This window comes from Mastomys coucha, unplaced genomic scaffold, assembly GCF_008632895.1.
Source record: "Mastomys coucha isolate ucsf_1 unplaced genomic scaffold, UCSF_Mcou_1 pScaffold21, whole genome shotgun sequence".
Classification (NCBI taxonomy): domain Eukaryota; kingdom Metazoa; phylum Chordata; class Mammalia; order Rodentia; family Muridae; genus Mastomys; species Mastomys coucha.
This window is the reverse complement of record NW_022196904.1, coordinates 144,687,529-144,709,420: the sequence shown is the minus strand read 5'-3', so window position 1 is coordinate 144,709,420 and position 21,892 is coordinate 144,687,529. Positions and strand designations below refer to the sequence as shown.

Genomic DNA, 21,892 nt, shown 5'->3' with positions numbered 1-21,892 from the left:
TAGAGTAAGACAGGATATTGTTCAGTATTCTTATAGCTGACTTTTTGGGCACATAAAATAACCCATCTCAGACTCCTGTGATCACTAATAAGAATTTCAATTTCATCTTTGCTTATTCAATCAGTCTCTGTTATACTTCTTCTCATGCACCCACTAATTCTTTGTTTTGGAATTATTCCTTAACCAAGTAACTAATTTATTTGTTATTTAATTTTATTTCTGTTATGGAATATTCATTTCATAATTCCTATAAACAAGCTTATTAGGTGATAATAAGGCTTATAGAAAGTAATTATTATTCTCAGACAGGCACAGTTCCACCTGGATATCAGTTCCAGTGATCATAATTAATGTAGCTCCATACTAACTCTGTTCTTAAGTTCCCTTTTCAAACATTTCTCTGAATCCAGTCAAAAAGAACTTCAAATTGGTATTGTTTTAAATTTGACATCTTTGTATAACTCAAAGTCTTATTTAGTAATAAGGGAAAATCTCATTGTCATTTTCATCCTTCTAATGGGTTCTATCTCCACAAGTATTCTACATAAATCTAGATTTTTCATTGTCTTGATTCAGTAATATATTCACTAAAAACAACAAAGCACAGAGATAGAAATTATTGCTTTACAAAATAGGCATTAGAGATGGATAAATGCTAACTAGATTGTAGAATGTGGATAGATACTTTAGAATTAATGTTTTGTTACTTGATATTTCATAATTTATCAGCATTTCACAAATATTTTCTTCAAGAAAAATACTACTTAAATGGTAAGATTCCATATTCTCTCACTTACAACTATGTAAATTATAAACTACACTGTTTATCCTATAAATTAACATTTGTTTAATGTAACCTTTATTTCTTTTTTTCTGTAATGCAATTATTTATTTTGGTGGAGATAGGACCAATTGTTCTGAGCATCAATATAGTCATTCTGATAAAAAAAAAACATTAGAATACAGAGGCAAGCTTGCTGGGAAGGTTGTGGAGGATCCCTCAGCTATAAAACTTGCTACCTTTGTTGCTTCATTTTTAATGTTTTTATTAGATATTTTCTATATTTACATTTCAAATGTTATCCCCTTTCATGGTTTCTCCTCTAAAAACTCCCCATCCTCCTGCTCACCCACTCCTGCTTCCTGGCCTTGACACTCCCCTACACTGGGCCATAGAATCTTTTCAGGAACAAGGGTCTCTTCTCCCATTGATGATCCATAAGGCCATTCTCTGCCACATGTGCAGCTGGAGTCCCACCATGTATACTCTTTGGTTAGTGGTTTAGTCCCTGGGAGCTTTTGGGGTACTGGTAAGTTCATATTGTTGTTCCTCCTATGGAGCTGCAAACCCCTTCAGCTCCTTGGGTCCTCTCTCTAGCTCCTCCATGCAATCTCTATTTCATCTCTGGAAATCAGTATTTGTTAGATTTGTATAATATGCTTTCCATCACTATGGAAATCAATCCATTACAGAAATTATTCTAACCTCAAGATTTTTGTATGACCAAAATCATACAAAATAATGTTACTAAAACTGAAATCTTTGGACTCTATTTAAAAAGATCTCAGGATAATTATTTATAGTATTCACATATGAGAATATTTTATTTATGTTATATAAGAATATCATAGACTGTTTTGAACTTAGACAATTAGAAATTATTCAAACCTCAAGATTTCTGTATAACCAAAATCATACAAAATAATGCTATTTAAAGTGAAATTTTGGACTCTATTTAAGAAGATCTCAGGATAAATACTTATAATATTCACACACAAGAATATTTTATTTATGTCAGATAAGAATATCATAGACTGTTTTGAACTTAAACAATTAATGAAATATAAGGCCTTGAATTATAAAAAGAGCAAGCCAAGCATAGTATATAGTATGAGTTAGAGGGAAGATACAAAAAGTGAAAATTACATAATTATACTTCAAAAAGAAAAAATAGTAATAATTATAATATTAAAATAAGTGAAAATACAACATCTATCATATACAAATGAAGTGGGTCTAAAAAGTATTTTATAAAAACTTATGATACACTGCTTGTGAAATTTTTAGCATGATAATCTTCATTTAAATATTAAATTGACATTTTAATTCTGGCAAGATATACTCCAATTTCACTATATATTAATGAAATGGGGTCATTACATGAAGACAAAGTTCTCATTCAGAAAATAACAGTTTAAGAAATAATAGACAAGGAATACTTACAAATTCTCTATTCTTCAAAGTTTGCAATACAAAAACTTCACATACTTGAGAAATATTTTAGAATTAATTGACTAAATGAAATGAAGACATTAATTTTCCAACAACTTTCTTAAATGCATTTTTTACCTCTTTGTTCCTCAGGCTGTAGACTATAGGGTTCAGCATAGGAATAACCATTGTATAAAACACAGATGCAACTTTGTCTGTGTCCATGGAGTGATTGGAGCTGGGCTGTAAGTACATGAATATAAGGGAACCAAAGAAGATGGACACAGTGATGAGATGAGATGCACAGGTAGAGAAGGCCTTCCTTTGTGCTTCAGCTGAATGCATCCTCAGGATAGCAATGAAAATAAGCAGGTAAGTGTTTAAGATAACCAAGAGAGTGAAAACAACATCCAAGGTAGCCAAGACAAGGAGTGTAATCTCATTTGTGTAGGTGTCAGAACAAGAGATAGTCAGCAGTGGGGGAATGTCGCAGAAAAAGTGATTAATTACATTGGAATGACAGAAGGAAAGACAAAATGCAAGAGCAACATGGATAGAGGACTGCAAGATCCCACACATGTAGCAGCAGGTGACAATTAGAATACAGGTGGTACTTGTCATAATGGTAGTATAGTGCAGGGGTTTGCACACTGCAGTATGACGGTCATAGGCCATTGATGCAAGGATCAAACTTTCAATAGCAATAAAGGCTACAAAGAAGAACATCTGGGCAGCACACCCATTAAAAGATATGGTCTTACTTCCTGTGAGAAACCCTTCCATCACCTTGGGAGTGATTGCTGAAGCATAAACACAGTCCACCAGGGAGAGGTTACAGAGGAAAAAGTACATAGGTGTGTGGAGTCGGGAGTCCAAGAGAATCAGCATGATCATCCCAAGGTTCCCAAACAGTGTGATCAAATAAATGAGAGTGAAGATGATAAATAAAGGAATTTGAAGCTCTGGGGCATCTGTCAACCCTACAAAAATAAATTCAGTAACCTCTGAAGTATTCTCCATCAAAGTCATTTGGGAAAAACTATGACAAGTTCCTAGAATAAATAAAGAAATATGCTGTTTGAATATCAATGGAATTAGAATGGTCATAGAACTATGACCAACCACTTTTATTAATTTAAGTTTTTCTAGGGAAGGACTGTGTATACCAAATGAAGAAGTACATGCTATAGAACTTCAAGTATTTTGCTCATATGGAAATGATACACATGTTTACTGAGTTTATTTGATACCAGAAGTGTCTAATATAACTACGGGGCTCAATTATGCTTTCATTAAATAGAGTGATGTGTACTGTACTATATCATATTATATTCATTATTATTGCTTGTAATACTTGCATGCACTTTTGTATTGTATAGACATTGAAAGTCAATATATATGAGGAATGTGTGGCTTTTGTTTACTTGCATAAGATCTGGAAAAATGTTTTTTCGTATCTAATATATGTCTTCACCATCTTAAAGATATGCAATTATCTGGGAGTCTGATCCTGACACATGCAGTTTTTGTTCCCTAAATCAGCAGAATTCTTAGTTGACTTGTCCATTTTAAATATTACCATTTAGAGAAAACCGGATCATATCTTCATATATTTCTGCAGGAAAAATGTAAGTGAACAACTTTCCAAATTGATTAGAAAAACTGCACCTACTTAATCTCCATGTTATCAATTTTTACGTAGACTGATGTCATCCCTTACCAGTCATCAAAATGTCTTTATGATTTATGTTTGATATATTAGACAAAAAAGAACTTTGATCTGATTCTTCCATAGAGATTTGGTGCATTTTTTAGCAAGCCATATTGCATACCATTAACTGATTTACTCACCTGCACATGGCTCATATGACAGATGACTACTACTGGTTACTGTATGAAAAGCACTGCTCAAATAAATTCTCTGTTTCTGGAATGTTTAAACATATTCTATATTGTAAACATCATTCCTATTCAAGGCAGAGTATGATATATAAAGATAGCCAAGATGAATGTGGATTTTCCTGCAACTTACAGGTTTTCTTCTATGAATTTCTTTGTGTATGGTCATCATTTTCACCTCTTCTAAAGATAATCTACTGATACTGAACATAAAGATATAAGCAATATAAAACAGTATGGTGTGATAAAAATAAAGCAAAATAGAGAAAATAACTCAGTGTGTTTTTAGAATGACTATTCAACATTTATTGCCACTTTTCCTATTCATTTCACATAGAAAATAAAAAAATGAATTGATTTTATTTCTTTTATAGTTCAAAATTTCTATTACTGCATATTTTAGTACTTACCATTGTTCTAGAAACAGACAAATACACAAAAGATTTGGGACATGAAAAACTTCATGCCTAGAATATTGGTCTATCATCGACACCCAGGAAAGCACTTTGAAGGATATTCATCTTCCCTTCCTTCACAAGCTCTGCTGTATAGCAGAACCCTGGCCTGTGAGTGCTTTTGTCAGTATCAAGGCAGTTGTTCCAAGCTCCTCACATGCTTCAGGAGTATCAGGGTAAATAGTAGATATCTCTGGAGGTTTGTGATCCCATGATGGCCATTCATCCCCACCTTAACTGAGTCATCAGTGTGTTTGAAAGTTTAGTGGAGAGTCCCTATGAGGACATGCTGGAACAGATAATTAGAGGGAAGTTACTGGGCCACAATAAGTTAGACAGGAAAATAAAAGCCTTCAGGATCTCAGCTTCAGCCATTCGCCCTGTGCTTCTGGCATTTATCACAGGCATTTTTTTTCCTTCTAGTCGGTTTTTAAACAACCAAACAAAGACTGTCTTACCAACACTGACGTCTTGTGAGATTTTTCTTTGTCACTTCATTTTATAAGTTTATCAACACAAACACACGCACACACCCATATTCTTCATCTTGTGATAAGGAATGTGATATATTATCATACACACACAAACACGCACACACACAGTGGTTTTAGGTAAATCAGGGAAATTTGCATTTTCCATATTGTTTAACATTTTCCAGTTGTGAAAAAATCTAAAGTTTTCTTTTGTATTTTTTAAAAATGCTCACTATGCTTTTTTAAGCTAAAATGATTTTATTTCATAGTACAGTTATAGCTAATGTGTTTTTCTCTTTACAACTAGAAGCTATAACCAAAAAGTCTCAATATGAAATATTTACTGCCTAAATATGAACTGAACAACGACAACAAGAGCAGAAATATCAAAGTGAAGAGTCAAAGACTATGAGGACATAACCTCATAAAAAAATTACAGGCAATTAAAAAATGCTGAGAGTGGGAGAAATTGTCTTTTCTTGGAAAAAGCACACCGATTAGTTATATACTACCAAATCACTAGCTAAAAGAGAATATATACAAATAAAATTATATAGATCAGGTTATATTTTAAATACACATATGCAAATATACAAACAAATTTGCATGTATTTATATTTGCATGTATATTTTCAGGTTGCAATAATCAGTGAAAAATAGGCCATGAATTTCAAAGATAACAAGTAGGGTATATGCAAGGGTTTGAAACAAAGCAATAAAATAGAGAAATTATGTAATAATATTATAATCTCAAAAGTAATTTCCTTAAATCTATTTATTTTCTACATATTCACCTCTCATTTGAAGTGCCATGGCAGAAATTTATTTCTCTTTTCAACATAGTCATGAAAAGTTATGATTCTGTGTTTGTGGCCCTGGATTTTACCTTCCAATATTATTTCTGTTTCCTGTTCCAGTGTTGCCTATTCTATCCTATTTAACTCTCCAAGCTTCAGTGTAACATTTGAGAAAAAAATATTAAGTGGTTACCTCTCAAATAGTGATTTACTTCAAAAAAGGAAGAGCATAAGATTTTTTTAGAGGAGGATATGATGAGGATGGTGTTATGGTCAGTGTTAAATATTTCATACATGCACACAACAAATTATTTTATGCACTCTATACTTCTTCTAGCTTCCCCAGATGTTCCACAACATGGCTAACCTACATGTCTTCCTCCATTTATTTTAGGACCACATTAAGTTCCATTAGTTCTGTTCAAATACAGATGTATGTAGAACCAGATCATGGGCAATGTACTTAAAGCAAAACTCCCAAAGACAAAATGATTCTTCCTTCCCACAAGACTTATATCAACTACCAGTATTTCTACAGTCATGGATCAGATTATAGCTGTTTTGTACTCCTGTGCATATAAATATTCTGTGAGGTGTATGGTTGCTTCACATGAGATTGTGTTTGGAAATCAAAATCCAGCTTCTACAATCAACATCAGGAATACCATTCATCTTCTTTGACAGGAGGTCTCTTATTGACCCAGAAGCATCCTTCTCTCCATAATATATTTAATCAGATGAGAAACTCGCCTGTTTTTTAAAGAGATTTAAGATTTTCTTACATGAAAAGGTCTCCAAATATAAATAAACCCTAAGTCAGTGATTCAACATCAACTCATTTTCGATTTGATAGCAGAACTTATGAAGAAGTGAGAAAGACATTAATGGAAGAGAAGGCTGGAAATACAGTTTTTCAGTAAGGAGTGACTTAACTGTGTGAACACCTGGGACTTGGTCTTATCAGGAAAATCATAGCTATGATAAGGGCATAGAAGATGAGACACAGTGACATTAACTGGTAGTGAGTTCCCCTTCCTGCATTTTATTTGATAAAAGAAAAAAGGAAATAATAGTTATTCATCATGTACAATTTTAAATATTTCATATTTATTTTTCAGAATTCAAGAATTAAAATGAAGATAGGGAAAAAACTTGTAACTAGAAACACTTCTCTCGGGAAAAACACTTTTTTCAAATGTGAGGAGCATTCAGATATGTATGTGCGCTTAGTCCACGTGCTGAGAATAAGACAAGTGCTCAGAATGAAATAGAACATTTCTTTAGGTGCTTCTGGGCCATTTGATATTCCTCAGTTCGAAATTCTTTGTTTAGCTCTGTACCCCATTTTTTAATAGAGTTATTCAGTTCTCTGGAGTCTAACTTTTTGAATTCTTTGTATATATTGAATATTAGCTCTATTGGATGGAGGATTGGTAAAGATCTTTTTCCAATCTGTTAATTTCTGGTTTGTGCTATTGACAGTGTCCTTTTTCTTACAGAAGCTTTGCAGTTTTATGAGGTCCCATTTGTCAATTCTTGATCTTAGAGCATAAGCTATTGGTGTTTTGTTCAGGAAATTTTCTCCTGTCCCAATTTTCTCATGTGCTCAAGGCTCTTCCCCACTTTCTTTTCTATTCGTTTCAGTGTATCTGGTTTTATGTAGAGGTTCTTGATCCACTTGGACTTGAGCTTTGTACAAGAAGATAAGAGTGGATTGATTTGCATTCTTCTATAAGCTGACCTCCAGTTGAACCAGCAGCACTATTTGTTAAAAATGCTGTCTTTTTTCCACTGAATGGTTTTAGATTCTTTGTCAAATATCAAGTGATTGTAGGTGTGTGGGTTCATTTCTGGGTCTTCAATTCTATTCCATTGATATACATGCCTGTCTCTGTACCAATATCATACAGTTTTTACCACCTCACACTAGTCAGAATGGCTAAGATCAAAAACTCAGATGACAGTAGATGCTGGTGAGGATGTGGAGAAAGAGGAATACTCGTGACAAATACAGAGATGGATGCTCGCAACCAAACTTGGAATGAGCACGGGGGGCCCCAGTAGAAGTTAGTTAGAGAAAGTACTGAAGGACCTAAAGGGTTTTGCATCCCCACAGGATGAACAGCAATATCAACCAACCAGACTCCCCAGATTTCACAGAGACTAAGGCAAGAGGGACCCATGGCTCCAGCCACATATGAAGCAGAAGATGGCCTTGTCATGCATCAAGGGGAGGATAAGCTCTTGATCCTGTGAAGGTTTGATGGATGCCCCAGTGTAGGGGAATTTGAGGGCAGGGAAGCAGGAGTGGGTGGGTGGGTGGAAGAACTCCCTCATAGAAGCAGGAGGAAGAGTAAAAGGATAAGGAGTTTCCAGAGGGAGGGTGGGGAAGGAGATAACATTTGAAATGTAAATAAAGAAAATTTCCAATTAAAAAAGGAGTTTCATCTTAAACATTTGCTATGAATTACTCTAGATGTCAAGAAACTAGGTAAGAAATTACAATAGTACAGAAAAAAAAAGAAAAAGAACAAATATATTAATTCTCCTACTCTATTACTTACTAGACTTAGGAAACCATGTTGAAGAGAAGCTTAAAAGAATATAGGAGCCAGAGGATGGGAAGATCTGTGAAATAATATCCTCTGGATTCTCTGGGTACAACATGGTATCTGTACAACACCAAATGAGAAAAACATCCCACATATACTTGTTAGATGACCACCAGACTCACCTCTTAGTTGAAAGCTGTTGGAAATTGACAGTTGCTGGAAGAGAAAGAACATTATTTTTTGAGGATTAGACAACTATATATTTCCCACTCTCTAGTGCATAGCTCCACATCCACACATATAGTTCACCATATTTATTAAATTATCAAAAATGAATAATAATTTTAAAAAGAAATGTAGTTGGAAGGGAGTTGTAGAAAGAATTATGGGAAGAGTTGGGAGGGGAAAGTGGAGGTTAGGTAGGTAAATATGCTATTTCATTGTATACATGTGTGAATTTCTCCAAAGTAAAAAACAGTTCCAATAATTATAAAAAATTAAATGTATTGTACATGTTTTAAATGATAGTTTGATGAAAATAAAGGAGGATGGACATAACAGAAGCCAGTACCATGGAGTTTCTATGTACTTTGAATCATGTAAAGCAAGATACATATACAGTTGAAATACATCTTCATGAATGCCCTCAAAGGAATTCTTTTCTCTGGAGAACTCCAAGACTATGCAATTTTCTCCAGATTCCTATATAGGAAGGTCTATAGTCCCATCTTGACTTCATATGAGAATACTTCAAATGGGGCAGAGACTGAGCACTGTGTTTTTAAACTATTGTTAATACTTTGTCTGTAAAATAATCTTCTTCAACACTGAGTATTTGTGTTGTCACACATGGCCAGAGGAAAATTTCAAGGTAATTATTATACTGATTTATCCTGATAAGATAGTCAAATACTAAAATTTTAAAGTATATTCCTCTCAGCTATTTTTCACCAATACTATTCCATGAAATATGTGAGGAAATTTTTATTTCTTTTCTAAAAGTGAAGAAACTGTATTTAATCTAACAAAATAAGTTCTAGTAATACTAAAAATACATTTGATAGTTGTTAGACTTGAGGCAAGGTATCTTAGTTCCTTGTTTCTAATCCGTCATCATATCTTGATGCTTTAGGAGCATTAGATTTTGACTAGAATATTTTTTGAAAATTAACTTCCCCAAATATATTTGTACATTATTTCAGTGTTGAATTTCTGGCTCTAGACACATACATAATTTTGTTTTCTGTTATCTTTCATGCTAATAGGTAAAATTTTATATTCAATAAAAACTATAAAAACTTTAATTGGCATGGAAACAATGAATCAGCTATATTATCTCTAAAGATTTGAGGTCAAATGTGGATATTTGACCAATTTTTTCCCTTACAATTATAAGAGTAAAAATTAACTAAAAATTGTGGCATCACATGAATACAAAGATATTTATGAAATGGCAATGCTTCTCTTGTTAAAATAATCAAGAGAAACCTAGGGCAGACGATGTTGTGATTGAGTTGTTGGTAGATTCCTAATATTTACTGTAGTATGAGCTTGCCCATGGAAGGTAAGTGCATATCTTCATATTCCAGGTGACATTCTTAGTGTACTGAGGTCTTCATTCCATTTTTTCAGTTTTCCACATCCTCATTCTTTCTTAATATAGAAAATGTCTTAGTGAAATGATTTTAAAACCATATATACTGTGAATGGTTAGAGATAAATTGGAATTTTGAAAACCTCTAAACTATATATAGACTGTTAAGAATACTCTTTTTCAGCCGGGCGGTGGTGGCGCACGCCTTTAATCCCAGCACTTGGGAGGCAGAGGCAGGTGGATTTCTGAGTTCGAGGCCAGCCTGGTCTACCGAGTGAGTTCCAGGACAGCCAGAGCTACACAGAGAAACCCTGTCTCGAAAAAACAAAAAAAAAAAAAAAAAAAAAAAAAAAAAAAAAAAAGAATACTCATTTTCTTTCCTAGTTTACTGAATGGCAATATATACAGAGATAGACATGTATATGCATACCTATGTATACACATATAAATGTATACACTCACATACATATACAAATGTACAATATATAAATGTTTTTAAATATTTGTATAACTTTGGATGAATATGTTCACATACGGTATGAATTTAAATGATGTGATTTCTCTGTTTCAATTATCTAAATATACAAATAACATTTTAATAATTTTTTCATACTCATCATTAAAAGTTGACAAATGACAATGCAAATGTCTACATTCAAAGCTTAGATACTTGTATCATTCTGTCTTCACAACACATCGTTGTTGAGAATATTTTGGATTACCCTAATGGCCCAATGAAAACAACAGACATTATGAACCACAATAAATATTTCTGCCAACATCCTACTTTCATTTATTCGGTGGCTGTAAATTATTTAAGGTCAAACATGTGAAATATAGTGTAACCAGGCCAGGCAAGGAAAGTTGAAGGACAATGTTTTTTTTTTTAATTAGATATTTTCTTTATTTACATGTTAATTTCTCCTTTCCAAGTTTCCCCTCCAAAAAAACAACAAGAACAAACCCTTGTTGCCTCCCCCCTCCCCATGCCTGCCACCTAGCCCTCTCCCACTTCTTGGCCCTGGCATTCCCCTACACTGGAGCACAGAACCTTCACAGGACAATGTTTTTTTTTAAAAGGAAATCTTTGAACATGCTAAAGTATATATTCAAATAATGGATAATCTCATTGTAACTTGTTTTTCATCACTTGTGAAAATGGCTACTATGACCCCTTACATAGAAGATGACAGAATATCAGCAGAGTACTAGAAGGAAAGGAGATATGAGAGAATATAGCTTGTGGGTAGAGGAAAATCACAAAGCAAGGGTACCTGTTTTCAAGGTTACCTCTCCCTTGAAGCCTTGTACTCTTACCTCTCCTAACTAGAAGGATTCTCATCTTCCATTCAAACAGTAATAATATATAACTATTGCTTATCAGCTTCTCCCTACTCATTACCTAATTTTAAACATATAAGAATCACTTAGATAAGCCCAATATAATGGATGCATTATTTGGGGTTAGAGAAGCTAGGTAGAGACCAATATCTCTAGTAGTAAATGATAATGATGATAAATGAAAATTTATATATTAATATTAAATAACATTATATCTTTTTTTAAAAACATATTTGTTGGCTGTACTAGTAATGATACATTTGTTTTAATGAATATATTCAGTTATTTGTGAATTACTCTATAGTTTAGTTTGAAGGATTAAGGTGTGTACACTAAATGTAATGATTAAACATCAACTGAATGAACTTAAAATCAGTTTATAAACAGAACAGACTGGAATTGGCAGCTGAACTTGTATGACTTCTGTGCTCTATGAATGTCAATATAAATTAATAATTTTCATAAATATTTTTTTCTCACCCATCCCAAATTTTCTCAAAATTTTTGCTACTGTAGCCACACACATGTAGGGAAAATTTAACTAATCTGTTTCATAGCACTGAAGATTACGTGTATCTCTGCATATGATGTTCCAGGCATGTGAACCTTTGTTCTTTTAGTTTTGTCCTTTCAAAGAACATCTGTGATCCCAGAAGAACAGCTATGAAGAACAACACAGAAGTGAGTGAGTTCATCCTCCTGGGACTAACCAAAGCACCAGAGCTTCAAGGTCTTCTCTTTATGATGTTCACATTTTTCTATGCCTTCACTTTGGCTGGAAATCTTGGAATGATCCTTTTGATATTGCTGGATGCTCATCTACACACCCCCATGTATTTCTTCCTTAGTAATCTGTCCTTGGTAGACTTTGGTTCTTCCTCAACAGTCACTCCAAAGGTCATGGCTGGACTCCTTCCAGGAAGCAATGTAATTTCTTACAATGCATGTGCTGTTCAGATGTTCTTTTTTGTATTCTTTGCCACTGTGGATAGCTACCTCTTAGCTTCAATGGCATATGATCGTTATGCAGCAGTATGTAAACCCTTACATTATACTACCACTATGACAAAAGGTGTTTGTACTTGTCTGGCCACTGGTTCCTATATTTTTGGCATTTTGAATGCTTCTATACAAACAGGAGATACCTTTGGCCTCCCTTTCTGTATTTACAATGTGATTAATCACTTCTTCTGTGATATTCCTGCAGTGAGGATTTTGGCTTGCTCTGATAAACACATGAATGAGATGATTCTTATTCTTGTATCTAGCTTTCACATTATATTTGCTTTTCTTGTTATCTTGATTTCCTACTTACTCATATTTTTGAACATTTTGAAGATGCATTCAAGTGAGGGATACCAGAAGGCTTTTTCCACATGTGCTTCTCACCTAACTGCAGTTTTTACATTTTATGGAACTGTCACCATAATGTACTTAAAGCCAAGTGCCAGTCATTCCATGGACACAGATAAATTTGTCTCTGTGTTTTATACTATGATTATCCCCATGCTAAATCCTATGGTCTACAGTCTGAGGAACAAAGAAGTTAAGAATGCATTAAAGAAGGTTGTTCAAAGGGCAAAGCTATGTTTAGTATGTTAATAATGTACACTGGTAATATCTTATTCCATTTCTCATTAATTGGATTTGATTACTTAAATGTTAATGATCACATGGAATACTTACAACATAGAATTATATCTAGTATCATTCTTTCCTTTATCTGATGAATATATGTACACATACTTTGGGCCTTGTTAAACTTGGTATGTAATGTTTATATGTATTTATAAGAGTTTATATAATAAAATTTATAAAAATAATAAAGAATTAAAATTTAAATATATGGATTATATAAAAATTATAATTGACTAAATGCATGAATATTCTTAAGATATGTTGATAATTATAAAATGTATAATAAATAAGAAATATTTACTTATTACTGATTTAATTAGTAATGAAAATATGATTATATGATAAATTTTAAGGGAAAGTATTTTGAAAAGGGGAGAATAAGTCATTTTTATCTCAAAGCTTATGAAAATCACCCATTTACATTTTCTAAAACAAAAATTAAGAAGACTACATTCAAAGTAATAATACCTTCTTTGTTTAAATGTTTAAAATAGCTAATACCATTTCATTAATAACATTTTAGTTGATATATATATAATCTCCTAACATTCCTATTCACTCAGATAATTTTACTGACACTGAATTCTTTCTATTCATGCACAATTCTATACAGGCTTCTGGCTTAAAATCTTACCACTTGAAGATGTCTTTGCACAAAGTAATTTCTTCATTTTTTTTTTTTGGTTTCCTAATTAAATGTCTATTGGAAATAGATCTCTGTGGAATCTATGAACTGCTGCATGATATTCCAAACACAAATGGATATTCTTTTCTCTGTATAACTCACATTTCATAATTCATGACAATAAACATCTCTTTATATTTTTCTTCATAAATTCATCTATATTCCTAAGCTTGAATAAATACTCCATGGTAGAAGAAGTTAGACATATCTGATTCACAGCTCTCTTAGTAATTCATATATTTAGTTTTACATAGTAAAATATTTAATACATTAATAAATTAACTATAAAAGTTCTATAATGTTAAAAACATCAAGTCAATATAAATAAAAGTTATTAAATATCATATGGAGATAAATATAAATGGAGATTGGGGTGCAGTAGAAATATTTATATCTATGTTTGTTGTGAAAGTGATACATTTTCTAATGTACTACATATTTTTCAAATTATTTACATTTTCTCTTTGTGAACCAAGTTTATTTTGCAAAAATATTGCAAAGCTACTATATTTCTTTCACTCTGTTTTGAATGACACATACATCTTATAATGATTTGATGAGTTTTTCAGTGATTCCACCAGTGGTACACCTCTAGGCCAACCCAAACCTCAAAACAATTTTTAAAACATCTCAGTCATGAATGTGACCTGTAGTCTATGTATCAAGGCATTCATACCAGGCAAACCATTGCTTCAAGACAGAGGGTAACAGATGAAATAAGCTTATTCTCCCTCTGCCTGATTGTCCAATCAGACCCACAATGTATTGGAGGATGTCTGTCCATCTTAGATATGCTAATATCTACTGTATAGTGAGCCAGATAGCTACACAGAACTTTTTTGATTCCTAAACATCATTAACAAATTGGTTAGATAACCCCTAACTAATGTAACTAATAAAATTAACCATTAGTGTAACAAAATTATAGAATTTAGTCAATTTTATATAGGTTCTAATTCTATGTAGGTAAAAATAAGTGCAACAAAAGGCATAGAATACACATGGAGGGACCCGTGACTCAAGCAGCATATGTTGCAGAGGATGGCTTTGTCTACCATCAAAAGGAAGGGAGGCCCTTGGTCCTGTGAAGGCTTGATTCCTCAGCATAGCAGAGTGCTAGGGCAGTGGGGCAGGAAGGGGTAGAGGAGTAGGGGAGCACCCTCATGGAGGCAGGGGGAGAGGTGGGATGGGGGATTTTTGGAGAGGAAACTGGGAAGAAGGTTAACATTTGAAATGTAAATAAACAAAATAACCAATAAAACATTTTATAAGGCATGTTTCAAAATGATCAAGCCAAAATATAAAAAAAATCAATGAGAAATTACAAAATTAAAATAGTAAAGTTATTTTTTTTGATGCTTGAAAACATATTTTCTAAATGAAAAGTTGCTTAGACTGGTATTGTATTTTGGATCATGCTCCCTCATCCTCTTAAAGAACTGACATTAAAAATACATTACATGCCTTATATTTGATAATAGCAATCTTTTATTATAATAAGCATATCATTCATGGTTTCTTGAAGAAATAAGATGTGTTTAAATGAATGAATTAAAATTAATATCATTTGATATATTCACAGAGATATATGTCAATCAAATTTAAATGGAAAATCAAGGGTTTAAAAGATAAATTTATAAATATTATATCTATGGACACCTGATTTTTGATGTAGAATCAGAAGAAATGCAAAATGGAAAAAAGAAAACATCTTCAACAAATAGTGTTGGTTTAACTCAATGTCTAGAATACAAATAGATCCATAATTACTATTCACCACAAAACTGAAATCCAAATGAATTAGACTTCAATATAAAACTTAATCCTGACAGCCATGAACTCATTGGTACAGGTTAAGTCTCTCTGAACAGAACCCTACAATCACTAAGATCATCAATTAATAAATGCTATCCAATGAAATATAAAAGCTTCTGTAATTCAAAAGATAGTTTCATTCAGAAAAAAATAATAAACTATAGAAAAGAAAAAGGTATTTTCCAATGCTATATCCAATAGAGAACTAATATCTACAATATATAAAGAAATAGAGAAAGTAGATATCAAAACACACAATACAATTTAAAAGTTAGGGAATAGATCTAAACATAGAGTTCTCAATAGAGGAAACTCTTCAAATGTCTGAAAACACTTAAAGAAATATTCAGCATCCTTAGCAATCAGGAAAATGCAAATCAAACTATTTTGAGATTCCACTTTACAGTTCATATTGGCAAGAATGTGGGATAAGGGGAACACTCATCCATTGCTCTTGAGAGGACACATTTTTATCACTTTTTCAGTTGTTGCTGCATTGATAATAGCCAGAAGTTACAAATGACCTCGATGTCTTTCAATAGAAAAATGGATAAAGAAAATGTGGTACATATGCACAATGGAGTTTTACTTAGCTATTATAATAATGGTATCGTGAAATTTACAGGCAAATGAATAAGACAAAAGAAGTCATCCTAAGTGCGGTAACCCAGACACCAAAAGATAAACATAGTTTGTATTTACATATAAGTGGATATTAGCTCTGGAATAAATGGTAACCAAGACAATCTAAAGACTCAGAGAGGATAAGTACAGAGGAAGGAACTGGGAGTGTAGGTGGGAGAAAAGCACATAGATCTCACTGGTATTGAGAAATAGAATAGATCTTATTGGTGGAGTGTGAACAAGAGTGGGGAACTGAATGGGAGGATCAGGTGGAGCAGGAGAAGGGACAATGAAGGGAGAAAAAGGTAGAATTGAGAGATATTTGGAGGGTGGTATTGAAACATAGTTCCCTGGGAACTTCCTTGAATATATGAAGGAGATACAAATGAACTCTACATAATTGGGGAAAGAAGTTTCAATTGGCCATCACTTACAACCAAATAAAAATTTTAGTGCTGGAATTCACGTACATCAAATAGAGTTGTTGGTCAAAGGGAAGCCATAGAAATTTCCAAAGCATCCAAGATATTGAAAAGACGAGAAGTGTCTCTCCACAAGCTGATAGTAGTGTCCTACTATTTAAGAGAAAACCTACACAATTAATTGAAAATGGAGAGATTTAGCTGGTACCTACACAGAATCTTCCCCCCTCTCCTTGATAATGTCTTTAAGATGGAAAAGTACCCTGTGGGCTACCAAAAGAGAAATGTAAACACCACCGCAGCTACAAAATCTTTGATTTGTAATCTTTTCTGTCTAGGGAAATGGTGGAATAAAGAGTAACTATCTAATATTTGATATGGCTTAAGTCCCACTCTACAAGATGAAACCCATATTTGATACTACTTGGGTGACTAAGAATCAGAGACCATATAGCCCAGAGACTTATAGTGAAACTAAACAATACTGGAGTAAAACAACAACAACAAAAAGCAATAAAATGACTCCTAATAATATTCTGTTATACTTAAGAGAGGCTTTCTCCTGTAGTAGAGTGGAACAAATAAATACAGAGACACACAGCCAGATATTTTACATGAGAGAGAGGGAGAGAGAGAGAGAAAGAGAGAGATGAGACAGAGAGACAAAAATAGACACAGAGAGACGAGACAGACAGAGAGAGACAGAGAGAGATGGAGAGAGATAAGAGGGCTGTAAACACACATCTCTAAGTGGGATGGCTGCCTACATCAGATCCCTCACTTCAAAGTTCAAGGAAAGTCACAGAAGAGGATGAAGAAATAATCAAAAACCAGAGGGGATAGAGGACACCAACAAAACAAGGCCTTATAAATCAAATAAATCAAATGAGCAAAATTCATATTAACTCTTAGATACTAAAAGAGCAAGCCTAGAGCTTTCATAAGTCTGCTCTAGACCCTCTATGTGTGCCTTTCACTTTTCTACTTTTAAGTAGTTATTTTTATGGGACTGCTGAGTGTGTGAACAGGTAGATCTCAAACTCTTCTGTCTTCTCTTGGAGCTTTATTCTTGTGTTGATTTACCTTGTCCAGCTACCATGTTAAAAAAAACAAAACCAAAACCTATTCTGAGTAAAGGGAAAAGGGGAAGAAAATAGAGCCTAGCTTCAGATCTGTGGTCCTGAACCCTCTTTGAGTGTGAACGGTTTTCAGCCTAGCCTAGCTCTAGAACTATGGTTTTTGAACCATCTTTGTTTATCCAACAGCAAAAACACCTATTAGCTTTATTTAGCCTAACTCAGGTTGTGCTTCTCCTGCAGTAACTCAATTTTTGAATTCTGGATCAAGATATCTGAAACAATCCAAATATATCCAAGGAAGGAGTCCACATGACCAGTTGAATTGCAAAAGCAAAAATTATATGATTGGCCAAGATAGCATGTCTTTTATCAAACCCACTAGTCCTCTTGGAGTGCTTTCTAATGACAACCTAGATGAACCCTAGAACACAGAGTTTAAAAGAACAATATTTCTTTTCACTGACAGCAAGACATTTATTTATTTGGGAATGTAACATGAGCCTTACATTTGCTAGACCAGTGCCCTCTCATTGAGTTACAGTCTCAACCTAGAAAGAGCAAATTTTTTTTTCAATTTTTATTATTTTATTCATTTACACTCCCATTGTTTCCTTCTATTGATCCTTCCTCCTATAGCTCCTCATTCCATTCTTCCTCCCCTTGCCTTCAAGAGAGTGCTCCACCTCAAGTTGTCCCCCTTCCCTGGGGCCTCAAGTCTCTCAAGGATTAAGCACAACTTCTCACACTGAGGCCTGACCAGACAGACCTCTACTATATTTGTGACAAGTGCCTCAGACCTGCCCAGGTGTGCTCATAGTTGGTAGCTTAGTCTCTGGGAGCTCTCTGGGGTCTGGGTAAGTTGAGATTGCTGGTCTTCCTATGGGGTATCTCTCCCCTTCAGCTTCTTCAGTCCTTCCCCTAATTCAACTGTAAGGGTTCCTGACTTCAATTCAATGCTTGGGTGTAAGTATCTGCATCTATATCAGTCAGTCACTGGTAGGGTCTCTCAAAGGACAGCCATGCTAGGCTCCCATCTGTAAGCACACCATAGTGTTAGTAATTGTATCAGGCCTTGGTGTCCTCCAATGAGATGGATCCTAAGTTAATCCAACCATTGAACTCCCTTTTCTTCAGTCTCTTCTCCATTTTTGTCCCTGCAGGTCTTTTAGACAGCAACAATTCTGGGACCAAAAGTTTGACTGTGGGATAGTAACCCTGTTTTTCTGCTTGAGTCCCTATTATCTACTGCAGGTAGACCCCTTGAGTTACTTCTCCCCAGTGTTGGGAATTTTGGCTAAGTTTATCCTCATTGAATCCTTAGAGTTTCTTGTCTCCCAGGTCTCTGATATTCTCTAGAGTGTCCTCTCACCTCCCACTCCAAGATGCTCACCTCTGACTCCAAGATTCTCTTGGCCCTTTGCGGTTCTCTCCTACCCCCAACCCCACATACCTGATCTGGTTCCCCTTCCCCCCTCACTTTTCCCTCTCCTACCCATAACCCTCCTTTCTGCTGCCTCCAGTGATTATTTACTTCCCCTTTATAAGTGGGAGGGAAGTATCCTCACTTGGGCCTTGCTGCTTGTCATACTTCTACTGTTTGTCTATCCACAGTATTCTGCATGTTTTGACTAATATCCACTTATCAGTGAGTATGTACTATTTATGTCCTTTGGAATCTGAGTTACCTCACTCAGGATGATATTTTTTTAGTTCCATCCATCTGCCTGCAAAATTCATGATGTCTTCATTTTAAATAGCTGAAAAGTATTCCATTATGTAAATAAACCACATTTCAATATTCATTTTTCAAATGAGGGATAACTTGGTTGTTTCTAGCTTCTGGCTATTTTAGACAAGGCTCCTATAAACATGGTGGAGCACATGTCCTTATGGTATGGTGGGCTATCTTTTCGGTATATACCCCAGAGTGGTATAGCTGTTTCTTCAGGTAGAACTATTTCCAATTTTCTGAGGAACCACCAGATTGATTTTCAGAGTGGTTGTACCAGTTTGCAGTTCCCACCAGCAATGAGAGAGTATTCCTCTTTCTCCATATCCTTGCCAGCATCTGCTGTCACCTGAGTTTTTGATCTGAGCCATTTTGACTTGTGTGAGGTAAAATCTCAAGAGTCATTTTTATTTGTACTTCTCTGTTGACTAAGGACTTTCAACACTTCTGTTGTGAATTCTTTGTTTAGTTCTCTAACTCATTTTTAATAGGATTATTTGAGTTTTTGGAGGTTAACTTCTTGAGTTCTTTACATATTTTGGATATTAGCCTTCTGTCAGATGTAAGATTAGTGAAGATTTTTATCACTGATCACTCCAAGACCTTTATGAAGAAGGAGTATTGGGTTTTGTTAAAGGGTTTTTAAGCATCTACTGATATAATCATGTTTTTCTTTCAGTTTATTTATACGGTTGATTACATTGATTAATTATTTTATATATTGAACCACCCCTGTATCCCTGGTTTAAGCCTAGTTGATCATGTTGGATGATATTTTTGATGTGTTATTGCATTCAGTTTGCTTGTTTGTATAGAGTACTTTTGCACTAATGGTCATGAAAAAAATTGGTCCAAAATTCTCTTCTTTATTGAATATTTGAGTGGTTTAAGTATCAGGGTAACTGTGGCCTCATAGAACGAGTTTGGCAATGTTCCTTCTGTTTCAATTTTTTGGATGAGGAGTACTCATATTAGCTCTTTTACAAAAATATGGTAAAATTCAGCACAAAAACATCTGTCCCTGGGATTATTTTTTTGTTGGGGGGAGGTTAGGAGATTTTTAATGACTTCTTTTATTTCCTGTGGGTTATAGGATTTTTATATAATTTATCATATGTTGTTTTGATGTTGATAAGTGATATCTATCTAGAAAACGATCCATTTCATTTAGATTTTTCTAATTTTCTGGGGTATACACTTTTGAAATAGAATCCAGTAGTTTGTTGAGTATGCAAAGTGTTCATTGCTGTATCCCCACTTTCACATCTGATTTTGTTAATTTCAATAATGTTTCTCCACCTTTTAGTTAGTTTGGCTAACAGTTTCTGTATCTTGTGGATTTTCTCAAAGAACCAGCTGTTGGTTTTGTTGGATTCCTTGTAAGGTTCTCTTTATTTCTAATGGGTTGATTTCAGCACTGACTTTAATTATTTCTTGCAGTATACTCCTCTTGGGCACGCATGCTTCTTTTTATCTAGAGCCTCCAGGTATACTTTCATTTATTTATTTTTTGATTGGTTATTTTGTTTATTTACAATTCAGATGTTATCCCCCTTCCCACTTACCCATCCTCAAGCCCCTAACACACCCACTCCTCTTTGTCTATATGAGAGTGCTCCCCAACCTCCCACCCCATCCTGCCTCACTGCTCTAGCACCCTGTTAGGCTGGGTTATCAAGGTTCCAAAGAACCAAGAGCCTCTCCTCCCATTGATGCCAGATTAGGCAATCCTTTACTACACATGTAGCTGGAGCCATGGATACCTCCATATATATACCCTTTGGTGGCTTAGTCTCAGGGAGGTCTGGGGATGGGGTCTAGTTAGTTGATGTTATTCCTATGGAGTTGCAATCCCCTTCACTTCCTTTAGTCAGGGTTTGGTGCCTACAGATGGAATGGATTCCTAGGTTTCTGGGTGGCTTTTCCTTCAGTCTCTGATCATTTTTTTTTGTTTCTACATTACTTTTTGACAGGAACAATTCTGTGTTTAAATTTTTGACAGTAGTAGGTGGCCCCATCCCTCAACTGGGACCTGTGCCTATCTACTTCAGGTATTCTCTATAGATTCTGTATCATATTTGTTGGGTATTTTGGCTAATGTCATCCCTGTTGGGTCCTTGGAATGTCTTGCTTCCCTGGTATCTAAAACTGTCTAGTGGATATCCCTAGTTCCCAAGCTTCATATTTCTGTTCAATTTCCTGAACCTCTGTACTTCTTTCTTTTCTCTTCCCATACCTGAACCTGCTTCCACTTTCACTCTTCCTCCTCTCTACCTCCGAGGTCCCTACATCCCTTTACATCCCATGATTATTTTGTTCACCCTTCTAAGTATGAATGAAGCATCCCCATTTGGGTCTTCCTTCTTAAGCTTCATATGGTCTATGAGGTGTCATGGGTATTCTAAGCTTTTGGGCTAATACCAGTGAGTATATACCATTTGTGATTTTGTGTCTGAGTTACCTCTCTCAGAATGATTTCTCTAGTTACATCCATTTGCCTATGAATTTCATGAAGTTCTTGTTTTTAATATCTAAGTAGTATTCCATTGTGTAAATGTACCACATTTTCTTTATTCA

General features: G+C 34.4%; 2 protein-coding genes across 2 annotated transcripts; one reads left to right on the top strand and one right to left on the bottom strand.

Moving 5' to 3' along the window:
- Positions 1 to 2,287: 2,287 nt before the first annotated feature.
- On the bottom strand, positions 2,288 to 3,241 carry LOC116101091 (olfactory receptor 5B12-like). Its single transcript, XM_031384777.1, has one exon. The coding sequence runs from the start codon at positions 3,239 to 3,241 to the stop codon at positions 2,288 to 2,290; it is 954 nt and encodes a 317-aa protein (XP_031240637.1).
- Positions 3,242 to 11,986: 8,745 nt separating this feature from the next.
- Positions 11,987 to 12,925, top strand: LOC116101420 (olfactory receptor 5B2-like). The gene has a single exon (XM_031384990.1). It carries the CDS (start codon positions 11,987 to 11,989, stop codon positions 12,923 to 12,925), a length of 939 nt encoding a protein of 312 aa, XP_031240850.1.
- Positions 12,926 to 21,892: the final 8,967 nt, after the last annotated feature.

Bases quoted from the DNA above. Each gene is read 5' to 3' on its own strand.
- LOC116101091 (XM_031384777.1), bottom strand. From the start codon at position 3,241: ATGACTTTGATGGAGAATACTTCAGAGGTTACTGAATTTATTTTTGTA.
- LOC116101420 (XM_031384990.1), top strand. From the start codon at position 11,987: ATGAAGAACAACACAGAAGTGAGTGAGTTCATCCTCCTGGGACTAACC.